At 32.6% G+C, this 16,824-nt stretch overlaps 1 protein-coding gene across 3 annotated transcripts; it reads right to left on the reverse strand.

Annotated features, from left to right (window-relative positions):
• LOC108993943 lies at window positions 1-5,672 on the reverse strand. 3 transcript variants are annotated; one of them, XM_018969010.2, is made up of 11 exons: window positions 5,281-5,672; window positions 4,970-5,070; window positions 4,162-4,303; window positions 3,804-4,082; window positions 3,566-3,713; window positions 1,512-2,480; window positions 1,182-1,420; window positions 998-1,071; window positions 783-897; window positions 342-498; window positions 1-240 (listed from the first exon to the last, which is right to left on the reverse strand). In XM_018969010.2, exons 2-10 carry the CDS (start codon window positions 5,023-5,025, stop codon window positions 466-468), a joined length of 2,055 nt encoding a protein of 684 aa, XP_018824555.1. In that variant the 5' UTR covers window positions 5,026-5,070; window positions 5,281-5,672; the 3' UTR covers window positions 1-240; window positions 342-465. The 3 variants fall into 3 exon arrangements, with proteins under 3 accessions (XP_018824555.1, XP_018824553.1, XP_035550245.1); XM_018969008.2 differs by having other exon boundaries at window positions 5,212-5,672; XM_035694352.1 differs by having other exon boundaries at window positions 1-260; window positions 5,212-5,672.
• Between the last annotated feature and the right edge of the window lie 11,152 nt (window positions 5,673-16,824).

A 16,824-nucleotide genomic window follows, 5' to 3' on the forward strand; every position in this document is an offset into this window, starting at 1 on the left:
ATCAACTCATCTTCACAGAAAAGTCGAAAAAAAAAAAAAAACTCATCTTCCCAGAGGATTGAAGGAGACACTACCCGATGCATGGAAGACCTGGAAAAAAGTACAGACGAGCCACAGAGAGAATACACTTTGAACTCATTTCAAAATATAGGAATATACAGGCCACCTATACATACCATTTACAATCTCCAAACTGACTATTTAGATACAATGCCAAAACCTTTATCTTGGGAAATGCATCTACAATAACCAAAAAGGGTCTAAAATTAGAGGATAAGGGTAATCAGAAGATCCGAAATGTGAAAGCGAGCAAGCAAAGAACAAAAGAACATGCTACTTACAATTACTTTCAGTGGCCGGGCGGATGCTTGTTCTTCCCCCATTTTCTTTGAAAGATAGCTTTTTGTTATGTTTATCAATGGTTTTTTTTTTTAAATTATTTTTGTTTAAAATACAGATGGGGCTTCAGTTAATGTGAATTCTCCTCCTTTCTTCTAACTGCAAAAACCAAAATCAATCGAAATCTGCATAAAGAATTTGTAACTTAAAAATGGCTGCTGTCAAATGTCATCTGGGACATGGGTGTTTCTTCTCAATTGGCACCTCTGGCACCATGAAATTAATGGTTCACTGGGGAACTGGATGATCTCTAACTAGAGCACAAAGCATCGATCATAACAAAAGTGGCATGCACCAAACCACCCTTCTTTTTTTTTTGTTTCTATAATTGCATACGATAATGACGGCCGACATTATATGCATACGGCAAATCGGCTACTTACGGGGGGATTCAGAGTCCCAGAAGATGTTGTACTGCCTGTGTTCTGCACACCGTGATCTATTATATGGGCTTGACCAAATAATCTTTGGATGAACTCCTGTATATGATTATAAATGCTGCATAGCGAGCATCAAATCAAAACAATCATCAACATGAAGAGTCGAACGAGAATTTTATAATTATAACTAATTAAGTACAATAACTAATTAAGCATACCTAAGCCGATGCCTGTTGCAGGCGCTGAAGAAGGCAACAAAACCATTTAATATACTTCTTAGAGCTCGGAAGACCTGAAATTAAAGCAAAAGGAAAATCATCATAATCGGCAAATGATCTTCTTAGCAATTTACTTGCTTAACTTGACATACTTATCAGATGCAATTCTACAATTTCTTACAACCTGGGAAAATAGATCATTCCAAAGTGAACGCCACATGGAAACTTCATATGTGCTCACTGTTGCCTCCGAAGCTGAAGCAAGCTGGAAAATGCTACTAACAAATTGCCACATTTGTCCAAGCATCTCATACAAGCCGGTAGAAATGAAAGCCATGAAACTGGCTGAAGTAAGGATTATTCGAACTGGGGCATAAAGCATTTCCCAAAGGATCCAAGATATCGGATACAAAATGGTCGTTGCTGCAGTATATCACAAAAAAGAGTACAATCAGTGCCATATATAACTTATTAATTATATGACCTCCATTTAAAACTAACACAGATGAGTTACCAATGCTCCAGATAACCGAGAGGCTAAAACATATTGGCAATAGTAAGATCTCAACCAGATTCTCCACTAAATTGATAGAAGACCCAATCACGATCCAAATGACTGAACAGAAGCTCTGCATGACTTCCATAAACACACTCCAAACTGGAAGAAGAAACTCCATGAAAACCAGAAGAGGCTGTGCCAGTGGCCGGGTAAAAACTAAAAGGAAAGATCGAGCAGCATGTGTAATTGTAAGAAACCATTTAAAAGCCTTCTGAAAATTATGTAGAAATAGCATTGTTCCCAAATACTTGATCCTTGACACCATCTCCCAAGTCTCTATCCAATCCAACAGAGGCCCACACAATCGAAATGCGGTTGCCTTGAGAACTGGGACATTTTTGTATAAATCATAAAATCCTATGAGAACAGTGACAACTGAGATGAGAACATACAAAACTCTTGCCAAAGGGCACATCCATGGGCGATAAAGATGGCAAAACCCTGGATATGACTGAAGGAAGATAACCCAAGATGGAAGACCAGCCTCTAACAAGGTAAGTAACCGCAAATCAGACATTATTATTTGCTTTAATTTAAAAGGGAGATCACGGTCATTGAACCTAAACAAAATCAAGACATCCATGTACTGTGTAGCTTCAACTGCATCTTTGTAATCACAGGAAAAGGTTTTGGAGTTTTCTGACAAGTCGTCAATTTCTTGTATTTTCTCAGAATAAGTATCAACTTCAACTCCTGTCCTAATGGACTTCATTACTTCTTTTCTCTTATAAGGCTCACTGAGTGGAGGTGGCGTGTGTACCACACTTCTATTTTCATCAGTGGCGAAATATAGACTATAATTGCCACCAAGGCGATGGAAACAATTATCCTCAACATACAAATCAGCCCTGCAGACATTTTCATCATCATCACCAATAGGGATAGCCTTGGAGAAATTTTCTTCAGCATCAAAGAATACTTCTCCTGAAAAAGTTGAAGATCGTAAAATTGAGATTAATAAGAAGGCTCATTCAGGTCAGAAGTACAGAAATAATACAGTTCCAGCAGCCATTAAAGTGGCATATAGTAACAATTTAACACTTTTAAGGGAAAATTTCAAAATATATGTATATGGTAAGCAACAGAATATCAGTGACCAAAATATGGTAAGCAACAGAAAGCTGAAAAGAAAGACAAATAATATAAAGAGGTCTAATGCCGGTTAAGAAAAAAAAGTAGATGAAAAGGTTTAAGGACAAGTTTTATAATCTTTCTTGGGCTCCCACCACCAAAAACTGAAAAAAGATGAAAAAAAGGCTCTGTTCTTAAAATTATATGCCGCTTAAAGTAGAAGCAAAAGGCAACAGCTGCTCATCCCTATTGCAGACAATATCTGATGTATGTAGCCTATTGATAATAAGCTTTTAGGAGCCTTATTGATCGGGTGTCTAATGCACACCAGTTTAGAAGTGTTTATTCTCACTTGCTTTGATATTTACAAGAAAAATGCCTGATAATGTTTTAAAAGATGAGAACTTGAGGGACAGCAGATGGATCTTAATACACTGAGGAGCAAACCTTTCGAGCAAAGCATTGAAATCTTAAGCCCCATGAAACGCAAGAAGCAAAACATTGGATAAATCTTAAACCCCATTAATCAACTGTGACTTCATCCATCCCAAATTTATATTGAACCCTAGATACATGGAAATTGCTGCTTGTTTCCAAGTACATACTTCACAGGGCATGAGGAATCTAGCTATGAGGCTCACATTATGTCTGAAACAAGTCCCTAACAATATAAGAAAGATAATGGCAAAACAAATGAATAAACTCCCAAAACATGATTATTAATCAATTTGGTTCTTCCACACATGCACAGACAAGAAGTTACAGCAGAACACAACCCCACACATGTACAAACAAAATGTTATTGCAGAACACAGCACCATGCCATACCTAAAATTACATCATATCAGTGATGAGGAACAAGACTCCTGTGCACGTCTAACATCATAAAAGATAAGTTTCCTCTAATGAGATCAGGAATAATGCGGGAAGAAGAGTACCTAAGGCAGAATCCAGACATTTTTTCAAGAGTAGCTGTTCAGCAAGTGTTCCCAAGAACCATGAAGATATTGAGCTTGCAGCTTGAGCTATAGTATCAAATTCCCATCTTTGCATAACTTTGGCCTCTATAGCCAGACATGTATCGGTCTGGCACATGACATGACATGAAAACCATAGGACACAAACAAAATTCAAAATAAACGGAAGAAAGAATAGGACATCTACAAAAAATATTACCTGAAGCTCATTCAAGTAGTTGATGCCTCGGACATTGTTCCATGAAACTTCAAATACAATAAAGCCATACAGTGTCCTATGCAACTCGCTGCTAACAAGAGAAGACTCACGAAGTTTTTTAACAGGTAGCAGAACCCTCTTATGTGACAACGTTACCGCATCAATCAACGAGAACCATTTATTGAGTTTGTCTGATTTACTAGTGTTTGGTCTACAACAAGAATCCTTTTCTTCCTTTCTGCCCCTCCGTGCAGTGTTGGCAAAAGGAGATAACCTTGACTGAATTGTATAAAAAACTTCATTCTCTAAGTAAAGTAAAAGCAATATAATTCAAACATAAAAAGTCACTCTTAACCACCTTGGTAACCATCAATTGCCATAGCTGAGCTCGTCTTGAGCCAGGGTCTCTCAACCATGGCTGATTGTCCACCAGGATATACGATTTCTTACTTTCACAAGCCAGAAAAAGGCTAAGATCTGAAAGATAAGACTTCAAGTCTCTGCAATCACATATACAGAAAACATTATATCACCAACCATACCAAAAATAAAAAATAAAAACTACCCCTTTAAAGTCAACGCCTCGGCCACCACATTAGTGTTAATTGGCCAATGAACAAAATTTGCACACGTATTTTACTAATTTGTCCACACCCTAACATCACAAAATACTCTACAGATTTTTTTTTTTTTTAAAATGAGTGAAGTTTGCAAAAGGTCAAACCCATTCCAAAAAATCTTATGACTCGATCCATAGCTCACTTGATTTTGCATGACCCCTATCGAAATTTCTTACACTCAATATTAACCAACTAATTCAGTGCATGCATACTCAACCGTATTCAAGTCCTTAACTAAAGCCAGAATCAAATTAGACACAATGAATATGCGATGAAAAAGAAGCTGACCAATTAGCTAGCGAAGAAACATTAGAAATCACCATATATATATGTGTGTGTGTGTGTGTGTGTGTTGAAATTCTACTGCTTCCCCGTTCTTATAAATCAACCTTCGAACTCAAATAACCTAAAAAATATCGAATGAAATTAAAAAAAGACCACACAGAACATGCATTAAGCATCGGAAAAATTTAACCTACAAACAAATGCTTTTCTAATCATGCAACTGTAAAAAAGAAATAAAAACGAAAAAACCAGAAAGCTTACCCGATTTGCAAACTTGTGAGAGGGAAACAGCATCGCACATCGTCATCATTCCCCATCAAAATGATTCTGTACGTGTTTCCCAACAAATTCACCACAGTTCACTGCTTCACGCCATGATAACACAGGTCACCACGTTAACATATTTACAAAAACCCAAACGCAGACATCTACATATACACATATACATACATGCATATACGTGTGTGTGTGTATATATATATAGAGAGAGAGAGAGAGAGGACCTATCCATGAGATCAAGGAAAGAGAGGAACAGAGTACGATGAAGAAGAAGAGGGAGAGGGAGAGATCACCGAAGAACTTCATAAGGAGGAGGGAATCCAGGACGGAGAAATGGACGGCGGGGATCGGAGGAAGGCAGATAAATCAACCAGACACGGGACAATAAATGCTTCTCTCTTTGATCTCTCTGTTGTTTTTCTTTTTGGTTTAATCTTCTAAATAGTAATTTGGGGATTGGTGTTTTGTTTATACATTGGGTTGCATGGATTCGAAGGAGTGTCGTGTCGTGTCGTGAAGAGAGGATGGAGATGACTATGACAATGAGAATTAAGGAACTAAGGGATAGAATGGTAAAATAAAACTTCGGGATCTGGTTGTTTCTCCCCGCCACGATTGTCCGCACAGACACAGATTTCTCGGAAAGCCACAGGAAAACCTGGGAAATTAACCACCAACATTATTTCGGTGCATTGAATGTAAAGTCTTCGCATCGGCTTCCTCTTCCCCCCGTAAATCCACGCGAAAACCAACTCCTTAAGAGTAAAAAATCAAAAAAATCCGGATTCGGATGTTTTAAAATTTGAATAGTATTTTTATCTAAGTTTTTATGTTTTAAATGGAGTGATAAAAAGATATTAAAGTGAATTTCACTATAATTAAGTTTTATGTATATATTTATTTTAAATATAATTAAATATACAATAAATGTTGGATCCGAATAGACTTGGCATATATTTAGGATTGCGATGGAAAATATAATTTATAATTTTAGGATTTATAATTTATAATTTATAATTTTAAGATTTGTTATAAGGGTATTTTAGATAGTTTCAGATATGTCGCAGGGGTATTTTAACATAGGAAAATGATTAACCCACAACATTTTGTACAACACATTGTTGTATAATGTGTTGTACAAAATGTCGTGGATATATCATTACTCTTTAACCTAACCCAAGTCTCTTGCAGGGCACCTTGGTTGGATCAATGAAAGTAGCAAGGCATTTCTATCTATACTGAAAGCACTATAATGATTCTTTTATTGCCAGCTTTGCATGATATGCCGTGTATGTGTAGGTGCATTTGATCAATATGCAAAAAGGTGGATGTGAGTTCATAATATCATTTAACTAATGGTTTAGAAGTCTATAGTTAAATGACTAAAGATATGATTTTGCATCTGATCAATAAAAGTTAAAACTTCATGCAACAAAATTGGAAATCATTATCGAGTCATCGACTCAAATGCAGGGACTGTCCATGACTAATGCAGGGCATTGTGACTATTTCACATTTGAATAAAATCTATTACATTATTCAATATTTTGGTACTGTAAATTTAAATTTTTTACGATTTGTAGTTTTAAATTTAAATTTCTAGTTTGCGATTTTTAGTTTGATTTAGTTATTGTATTTAAATTTTAGTTTTTTAACTTATTTTTTTACAGTAGTTTAGATTTTTTTAATTATTTTTTTCCATTATTAAACATGGGTTAATATTGGGCCGAAATGGCCAATCGGAGCCTATTTTCTCAGTAGGGCAACTGGGCCTGAAAAAGCCTAGTTGCTACTTCAATCGGAGCTCCGAACTTCGATCGGAGTCGGAGTTGGAGAGTGTTTTAACCTCAGACTCTAGTTAGAGTCGGAGCCCACACCTACAAACCAATGGTTAACGGTCCGATCAGGTCCAATAGGGGTGATCAGTCCAATTCAGAAATATGATGGACCATCCCCCCTAGATCGGACCGAACCGGACCGATTTGATTTACACCCCTAATTTCAACCCAACATGGGATCTATAGATGGGCATTTTGATCCAATTGATCACATGAATTTTTATATCGTAGACTCTAAACTCTCTTTTTTATTATAGATAGATTATCTTTCGCATTGAAAGTGATCTTCTTCTAATATAATTCTATTTTAAATAAACTTATGAGAAATATTTGGTTAGCAAATAATTATTATAAAAATAAATTTATAAATTGACATTATTTAATATGATTAAGTCTATTTTTTATTTTTAAAATAGACATAATATTACACATCAAATTATATCATTTTGTAAACTTATTTTTTATAAAATTCTTTTTTATCGATGTAGCATTTCTCATCTCGTACCTGCATCCATATTTTCTATCATTAAATGATAAAATCTTTATGATCATAACACGAATAAACTATTCTTCTTGTTTATGAATTTTTAATATCATTTAAAACTGAGAATGATAAATATTTATTACAAAATCATGTAAGTGCTAACCTCAATTAGCACCAATACGTACGGGATGTATTTCGTGAAACATGATGCTAATATGCGACTTAATTGCGTCGACTAATTATGATTGAGGCATGCTATCATTTAATTAGGTATCTTATCTCTGTCAACTTTAATTCAACACCGAATTGAAAATTTTTCCTTTTACAATATTTATTTTGCCCTAAAGAAATTGGATTATAACGTGTGATGTCATTATACTTATCTCTCAAATAAGATTTAATTTTCAAATCCTCATTACAATAAGAAACATGTTTACACAATCGAATTCTTGTTAACATAATATTAAAAAAACTCTATTTTTTTATATAAGTTGATTGAAGATTCACTACAAAAAAATTTCTTATTTGCGATCAATTAATTTCAAGAAAATGACTACTTGCAATTAAAATTAGTTATAAATAATCTTTTGGTTGCAATAAATTAATCATAAAAATTCATTTTTCTTGTAGTGATTATGTGATTGAAAATTAAGGTGATGCAGAAGAAAGCATGAGAACAAAAAAGCAAGAACATGTATTGTATAGAGTAATGATTTATATAAATTTCAAGTAAACAAGCCTACCTTTTATATATATATATATATATATATATATATAAAGTATCTAATAAGAAAAAAAGTGACTTTTTTTTTAAATACATGTTTTCTTCTAAAAGTATAAATATTTGTCCAAAATGAATGTCCAACGAATTATGTATCCCATATCTATTACATGTAGCGACTATTATTCATAATGTAAAACTTTTATTATTATTTATCTTTCCATCCTCATTTCCTTTTATTTTCTCTTACTTTCACTTCATACCCAAGTTTCTTGTCATATACCCAAATCCAATAATCTATTAAGAATATTCTTATAATATAATTCTATTTTTTCATCTTTTGGTTTTATTTATAATTTTTGTTTGGCTTATATATTTTTATTTTATGTGTAACAGATAAAATTATATCACATTATATATGGGAAGATATTGTAAATATAAAAAAAAAAATATGGAGATATTGCAAACTTAGTTAAAGAAAATATTTGAAATAAATAAAAAATATTAAAAAAATATTTTAATAATATAAAGAAAAAAATATAAGTTGATGTATAGTATATTGTAAAAATCAGTATGTAAAATAAAAAAAGTAAATTTTATGTGCCGTTTAGATAGTGAATTTAGATAAAGAGTTAAAATGGAAGTTAAATAAAATATGATTATAATATTATTTTTTAATAATATTATTATTTTTAAATTTAAAAAAGTTAATTTTTTATTATATTTTATATAAAAATTTAAAAAAATTATAATGATAAAATAACATAAAATACTTTTTAGTCATAGTGATGTATTTTAAAAAACAATAAAAAACGACCATTGAGAGTGCAAAAAACTAGGTGTAAAAAAAAAATTGTAAAATAAATTACTTTTACTGTTGGGTACTGAATTTCTACATAGAAATCTTGTATATGTTGATTTTTTTAGTAATAACATGAGGAAGACTTGTCTATCAAACCGAATATTATATTACAGTTTGTTTGTGTATTATATGTATTACTATGCCAAGTTGCCAACGAGCAGCCTCTCTCTTTCATTGATGGATGCATGTTTTCTGTGTTGAGAATGACAGTTGAATTGCCAATAACTCTCACCTGCATCTCAGCACCCAGCACAGGCTGAGTCTGCTGCGGGGCACGCATCTCAAGGGAACTGCTGCCTTTAAAATAGTCAGAAGCACATAGAATTAGCTTCCCGTTGAGAACTGATCCATCCACTTTTCTGTGCCATTTACTTTGTTTCCAAATTCCAATGCATTTTCTTCCTCTTCTGGGGTTGGAAGTTCATGGTTCAAATGGATGCAATGTTGGCCAGAAAAGAAGAAATGGAAGAGAAGTGGGAATGTTTGGGTTGGGTTGGGTTAGCTGCTCCATGTGATATCGATACGGATGGCCCTTACTTTTACAGTTGAGTGCCATAAACATATCACGTGCATGGGATTTACTCCTTTTGATCGTTCAGCGAGCTTTTGTGCCCGAGTATCCAAAACTAAGTGAATCGTTATATTTATTATAGTTTATAATATTAAATATGTGAATTTATTGAATATGTGTTATTATTTATTTTTATAAATTATTATCTCAAAAAGATATATTAGTTCAGCAGTAAGGGTGTATTGTTTTAAAGAAAAATGTATGGGTATAAACCACCATAGCTATATTTTGTTTGTTTAATTTTACAAAGCATAGAATTAGCTTAAGGGGCATGTGGGCTAGGCTCCAAGAGACATAATGTTTGGGCCGAAGAGACACAATGTTTGGGCCGAAGAGACACAATGCTTGGCATGGGCCGAACCGGCCTGTTTTAAGATCCATTTGCATGAGTTCCGAACCAGTGACCTCCCTTGGTGAAGGGAGGTGTCCAACCAATTGACAGGTATATTCCTTTGGTCTTTAAGTGAAATATCATGACCTTTAAATCAATAACTGCCAGTTGAAAAGTCACAAGTTAATAGTTGTGATCTTTCACATGGTGTCACTTCATTATCTATAAATAGGGGATGAGATCCACGAATTTTATTCATTCTATTCTCCCATATTTACAGTCACTTATACAATTTTGTAGAGAAATTCTGAACAAAAAACTTCAGAATTATTATCTACAGTTGGTGACTTTGTTGTATCCTGGAAGTGAATTGCTTGTAACCCGACAGCAAACTCTTTCAAATGGGGCAATCATCACCTTAAAGATAATGTTCTACACACCTCAAAGTCGCATTTATTGTCAGATTACTGTATCCGCACAATTTTTCTTCAACAATTTTAAAGTAATAATCGTAATGAGATCAGAATCTGATATAATGACTTTCAAGATGATGAATTAAGATTTTGTCAAACTAGATAGGTTTGATGGAACAAATTTTAATCGTTGGAAAGACAAGTTGATATCCATTCTTACTACATTGAAGATTGCGTATATTTTGGATTCGAACTTGCCAGTACTTTTAGAATCCAAACTTGACGATAATGATCAAATCAAGGTGGAACGCAAGAAGCGCAAAGAAGATAAAGTGGTATGTAGATGACAAATTCTAAATACACTTTACGATCGTCTCTACGACTTGTTTACATCAATCAAGTCACCAAAAAAGATTTGTGATGTATTGGAATTAAAATATAGAACCAAAGAGCAAGGTATGGATAAATTCCTTATTATGAAATATTTTAAATTTACAATGAATGATAATACTTCTTTGATGGATCAAGTCCATGAATTGCAAGTTTTGGTGAATAAATTTCGAGATCTTAATGTTGAACTTTCTAACCTTTGTAAGTTGGGGCTATTATTGCCAAACTTCCTCCAAGTTGGAATAATTATAGAAAGAAACTTATGCACACAACAAAAGATTTCACTACAGAGTAAATTCAAAAATATTTACGAATTGAAGAGAAAACTCAAATTCGTGATAAGAAATTATTTTCTCAAAATGACTTTAAAGTAAACTTTGTTGATGAGAAAAATAAGTTTCAATATAATTTTGGAGGAAACAAGAGAAAATTTAATAACTTTTCCAACAATGGTGACAAGTCCAATAAAATAATAACTTGTTACAATTGTGGAAAGAATGGGCACTTTAAGCGTGAATGCAGGTACAAGAAGAAATACAAGAAAGAAAATGACAATCTCAATAGTACAAATCTGATTGAAAACGAGACTTCAGAAATTGTGGTCATGGTCTCTGAAATGCACATTAATATGATTACATAATTAAATATGGCTACAACAACTGAGTCTTCTTATTGGTGGTATGATTCAGGCACTACCGTTTATGTTTGCAATCAGATATCTCAATTCAAAAATTATGAAGATGCAACAGATGGACATGAAGTACTAATGGGAAATCACAACTCTGCAAAAGTTGTGGGAAAAGGAACTGTGGAAATTCAGTTCACTTCTGGGAAGAAACTTATTCTTGTTAATGTTCTTAATGTTCTATAAATAAAGAAAAATCTTGTATCTACAAATTTGCTTTGTAAGAAGGGTGTGAAGACCGTAATCGAGTCTGATAATGTAATTCTTTCCAAAGGGGGAGTGTTTGTTGGAAAAGGGTATTCTTGTGATGGAATATATAAACTAAGTATTAATAAAATAAGTTCTGATTCTGCTTATATTGTTGAGTCTTCTACTTTGTGGTATAATCGTTTAACACATTTAAATTTTAAATCTTTAAAGTTTATGTCTAAACATAGTTTAATTCTATATAATCATGGACATGATGCTAAATGTGAAATTTGCATTCAAACAAAAATGACAAATAAACTTTTTCCTAAAACAAACAGAAATACACAATTATTAAAAATTGTGCATTCTAATATTTGTGAATTAAATGGTATTTTAACTAGAGGAAGCAATAGATATTTTATTACTTTTATTGATGATTTATCAAGATATACATATGTATATTTAATGAAAAGTAAGGATGAAGCCTTCAATATGTTTAAATCTTATAAGTCTATTGTTGACAAAAGGAAAAGAAAATTAAGATTTTTCGCAGTGACAGAGGCGGTGAATATTTTCCTACTGAATTTTCTTTGTACTGCGAGGAGAATGAGATAATACATCAAACTAGTGCACCCTATACCTCAAACCAAAACAGTTTAGTAGAAAGAAAAAATAGGATACTAATTGATATGGTAAATGCTATGATTTTGAATGCAAAATTGTCTTTTAATTTTTGGGGAAAAGCATTGCTCACGGCATGTTATTTGCATAATAGCATACATTCTATGAAATTCAAAATTTCACCATATGAATTGTGGAAATGTAGGAAACCGAATCTGGAATACCTATGGGTATGGAGCTGTTTAGCCTTTTATAGAGTTCCAGACCCAAAAAGAAAAAAATTAAGTTCAAGGACAATCAAGAGTATTTTTGTATGATATACTGAGAATTCAAAAGCATATAGACTTTTAGATTTGGATTCTAACGTTATAGTAGAATTAAAGGATGTAGAATTTATTGAAGATAAATTTTATAATGACTCTAAAGTAGTATCAGATCCTACTCAAACACTAGAATCTAACTTGAGTCGGAAAATAAATTGTATAATTCTTGACACATTGACTAAACCGAGGAGAAGTCAAAGAGTTAGAAAAGAAAAAAACTTGGATCCAGATTTTGTGTCATCTCAGGCTATTGTTTTCCTTTTGGAAGGAAATAGAGATGATGTTTTAAATAAGATACACATTTTATTATAAATAGAAGAAGATCCAAAAACATTTAAAGAAGCTATGACTTCTAGAGATGTTTCATGTTGGAAAGATGCAATAAATGATGAAATGGACTCAATATTATCAAACAATACTTGGGTTTTAGTAGACTTGCCTCCTGGATCAAAACATATTGGTTGTAAATGGGAATTTAGGAGAAAATACAATGAGATGAGTCTCTTCAAACTGTTAAGACTAGATTAGTAGCCAAAGGTTTTAAACAAAAAGAGGGCTAGACAATTTTGATAAGTATGCCCTAGTGGCTAGATTTACATCCATTAGACTGCTTACGGCACTAGCTTCAATATATAACTTATATGTACACCAAATGGATGTTAAAACCGATTTCCTAAATGGTGAATTGGATGAAAAGGTATACATGGAACAACTTGAGGGATTTGTTATACATGGGCAAGAAAAGAAAGTTTGTAAATTAATTAAGTCATTGTATGGATTAAAGCAAACACCAAAATAATGGCATGAGAAATTTGATTCAGTAATTTAATCTCATAGATTTAGGCATAATAATGCTTATAAGTGTATTTATTCTAAATTCACGGATTGTTATAGTGTTATAATATGTTTTTATGTGGATGACTTGTTTATATTTGGAACAAATATGGAAGGAATATCTGAAACTAAGAAATATTTATCTTCAAAGTTCAAAATGAAGGATTTTAATGAAGTTGACACTATTTTGGGTGTCAAAGTAAAGAAACATAGTGGGGGTTATGTTTTATTTCAATCTCATTATGTTGAGAAAATGCTTCTTAAATTTCAACACTCCGGAATTAAAGAAGCAAATACCACATATGACTCTTCATTTAAATTAACTAAAAATGCTGGTAGAGCGATTGCTTAGTCAGAATATGCTAATGCAATTCATAGTTTAATGTATGCAATACATTTCACTGGGCCAGATATTTCATTTGCAGTATGTAAACTTTCTAGATATACGGGTAATCCTAGTATGAAGCATTGGAAAACAATTGGTAGAGTCATTGGGTACCTTAAAAGAACTAGTTCGTTAGGATTGTATTATACCAATTTTCCTGTTGTACTCGAAGGATATTGTGATGCTAGTTGGATTACTAGTGCAAATGATAATAAGGTTACGTCTGGTTGGGTTTTCACCCTTGGTAGTTGAGCTGCTTCATGGACTTCTAAGAAACCGACATGTATTTCATATTCTACAATGGAATCTGAATTTGTAGCTATGGCGGCAGCGGGCAAAGAGGCAGAATGGCTGAAGAATTTGTTATTTGACATAAAGTTGTGACCACAAATGATGTCAGCCATTTCTTTGCACTGTGATAATGAAGCTACTATATCTAAGGCTTATAGTAAGGTCTATAATGGAAAATCTTGACATATTAGCTTGAGACATGAATATGTCAAACAATTAATAAGTAATGGTATTATCACTATTGTATATGTGTGGTCAAGTAAAAACTTGGCGGATCCTTTCACAAAGGGACTTTTGAGAGATATGGTGAATAGTACACCTAGTGGAATGAGTTTGAAACATTTCTTTTAAAAGTCACTTGTAATAGGAACACAACCTTACACTATTAATAAATAATTAGTCTAAGATTTAATGGGTAATAACAAGTTATAGTTATGTGGTTGGGATAACACTGAAATTTAATTTAATGTGAGAAATCATTCCAAAATGGTCAGTGCTGGCTATTATGCTAAATGTAGGATGAGTATTATACTCTTAATGAAATTCAATAGTTGTATAAGTGTCTAAAGTAACAGAGACACAAAAAAGAACTTTACCTATGTGAACATAAGAGGTGGTGACAACTTCTAGCAACAGTTTAAGGTTTACTTTTGTAAATGTTCATGAATGCCAGGATGGAGCACGTGGATTAGTGCAAATAATTGGTGAGTTATCTCACTAAAATTGGATAGAATCATGTGTGTGGTATTTCCGTTCTTAGCTTATAGAGTCTTGGTTTAAGGCTAGGCCACTATAGACTTTGTTAAAAATTTGAGATACTTATACTAATTGAAGGTTTAACTCGAGAGATACCTTCTTCTATGCATGAGGATATTAGTATTTGACTGAAAATTTTAACATCGCAATCTAAGTAAGGGATTGTTATATTTATTATAGATTGTGATATTAAATATGTGAATTTATTAAATGTGAGTTATTATTTATTTTTGTGAACCATTATCTCAAAGAGATGCATTGGTTCAATGGTAATGATGCATTGGTTTAAACCACCATAGCTACACTTTGTTTCTTTAATTTTAACAAAGTATAGAATTGGCCCAAGGGGCGTAGAGGCCAGGCCCCAAGAGGCACAATGCTTGGGCCAAACAAACACAATGCTTGGCATGGGCCGAAGAGGCACAACGCATGGGCCGAACCGGCCTATTTGGAGACCCATTTGGATGGGTGCATTGCTTCAAAATATATTCATCAGAAATGGTGAAGGTGGGTTCTGAACCAGTGACCTCCCTTGGTGAAGGGAGGTGTCCAACCACTTGACCAAACATACCGTTTTGGTCTTTAAGTGAAACATCATGACATTTAAACCAGTAACTGCTAGGGGTGTAACCGGTCCAGTTTGGTCCGGTTTTGGATAAAATCTAGGCCCGAACAGGTATGTACCGGTTTTTCATTTTTCGAAATCGATTACGCCCCGGTTACCCTCCTAAATCGGTACATCCGGTTTTACCGATTTTCGGTCCGGTCCGGTCCGATTTTTTAATTTTTTTAAAATGTAAAAAATATATAATAAAATGTTACTTCTTATGATAAAATATTATTAATAATTTAATATATATATATATATATTATGTTTAAAGCATATGATCAATTAAATTTTTATTTTTAAGATTAAACTTTTATTTTATAAATTATAATAATATTATCTTATATATAATTTAATTAATAACATATGATCAAACAAATTACACATGTTCATATTTAAGATTAACATTTTATGTTATAATTTATAAATTATAATATGAAATTATTTCATATATGATATATAATTATATATTATATATAAAAATTTAATATATTATTATATATTATATATAAAACTTATATATATAAATATTTTGTATAATATATAAAATTAATTTATATATATATTTTTTCCAACCGGTCCTGTTCCGGAAACTGCGGAACTGAAACCGGACCGGTTCTGGCCGGTTTTCATAATATAGGAACCGGTTCCGGACCGGACTGGTTCAAAACCGGACCAACCGAACCAGTCCGGTCTGGTTCGGTCCGGTCCGATTTTTCGGTTTAAATTTACACCCCTAGTAACTGCAGTTGAAAAGTCACAAGTTAATAGTTGTGATCTTTCACATGGTATCACTTCATTCTCTATAAATAGAGAATGAGACCCACGAATTTTATTCATTCTATTATCCCATATTTTCAGTCACTTACACAATTTTGTAGAGAAACTCTGAAAGAAAAATTTCAAAATTGCTATCTGCATTTGGTGACTTTGTTGTATCCTGGAGGTGAATTGCTTGTAATCCGGTAGCAAACTCTTTTGAGTGAGGAACAATTTTTCAGATTATCACTTAAAGATAGTGTTCTACAAGCCTCAAAGTTGTATTTATTTTTAGATTACTGTTTCCGCACAATTTTTCTTCAACATAAGGGACACTTTACATTTCAGTTGTGATACGCTTCATTGCAGGCCTATGTGAATATCCCACTTTTATTAATTTCTTCTTGTATGTTAGATTTTCATAGTGGTAAAGATCCACCTTAAATAGAAATATTGGAAATAAAGAGCATGACTCAATATGCTCTCTTTTTCCTTAATATATAATGCTAAAGCTTGTTTTTTTTTTTTTTAAAGGATTCTAATTAGGCATAAATAAGAAAATACAATTTATCTAACTTTTAATCATTATTCTTTTATTATTTTTATATGTCATCCATCAAGTGCAAAATAAAATAAAATAATAAATAACTTTTAATCATTAGACATCACGTGTGGATATAACAAAAAACCAATGATCAAAGGAACGACAAATAACATTACTCCTATAAGAATAACCTTTATTATGCATTAAAAGCAATGATATGTAATGAATAATGC

This window comes from Juglans regia, chromosome 10 (genome assembly GCF_001411555.2).
Source record: "Juglans regia cultivar Chandler chromosome 10, Walnut 2.0, whole genome shotgun sequence".
NCBI lineage: Eukaryota > Viridiplantae > Streptophyta > Magnoliopsida > Fagales > Juglandaceae > Juglans > Juglans regia.

Excerpts from the sequence above, each read along its gene's own strand:
- LOC108993943 (XM_018969010.2), bottom strand. The coding sequence starts at position 5,025 with ATGGGGAATGATGACGATGTGCGATGCTGTTTCCCTCTCACAAGTTTG. Across the intron at positions 3,714-3,803 it reads ACTACTTGAATGAGCTTCAG|ACCGATACATGTCTGGCTAT; the intron begins GTAATATTTTTT and ends GTCATGTGCCAG. Across the intron at positions 2,481-3,565 it reads ATGTCTGGATTCTGCCTTAG|GAGAAGTATTCTTTGATGCT; the intron begins GTACTCTTCTTC and ends CAACTTTTTCAG.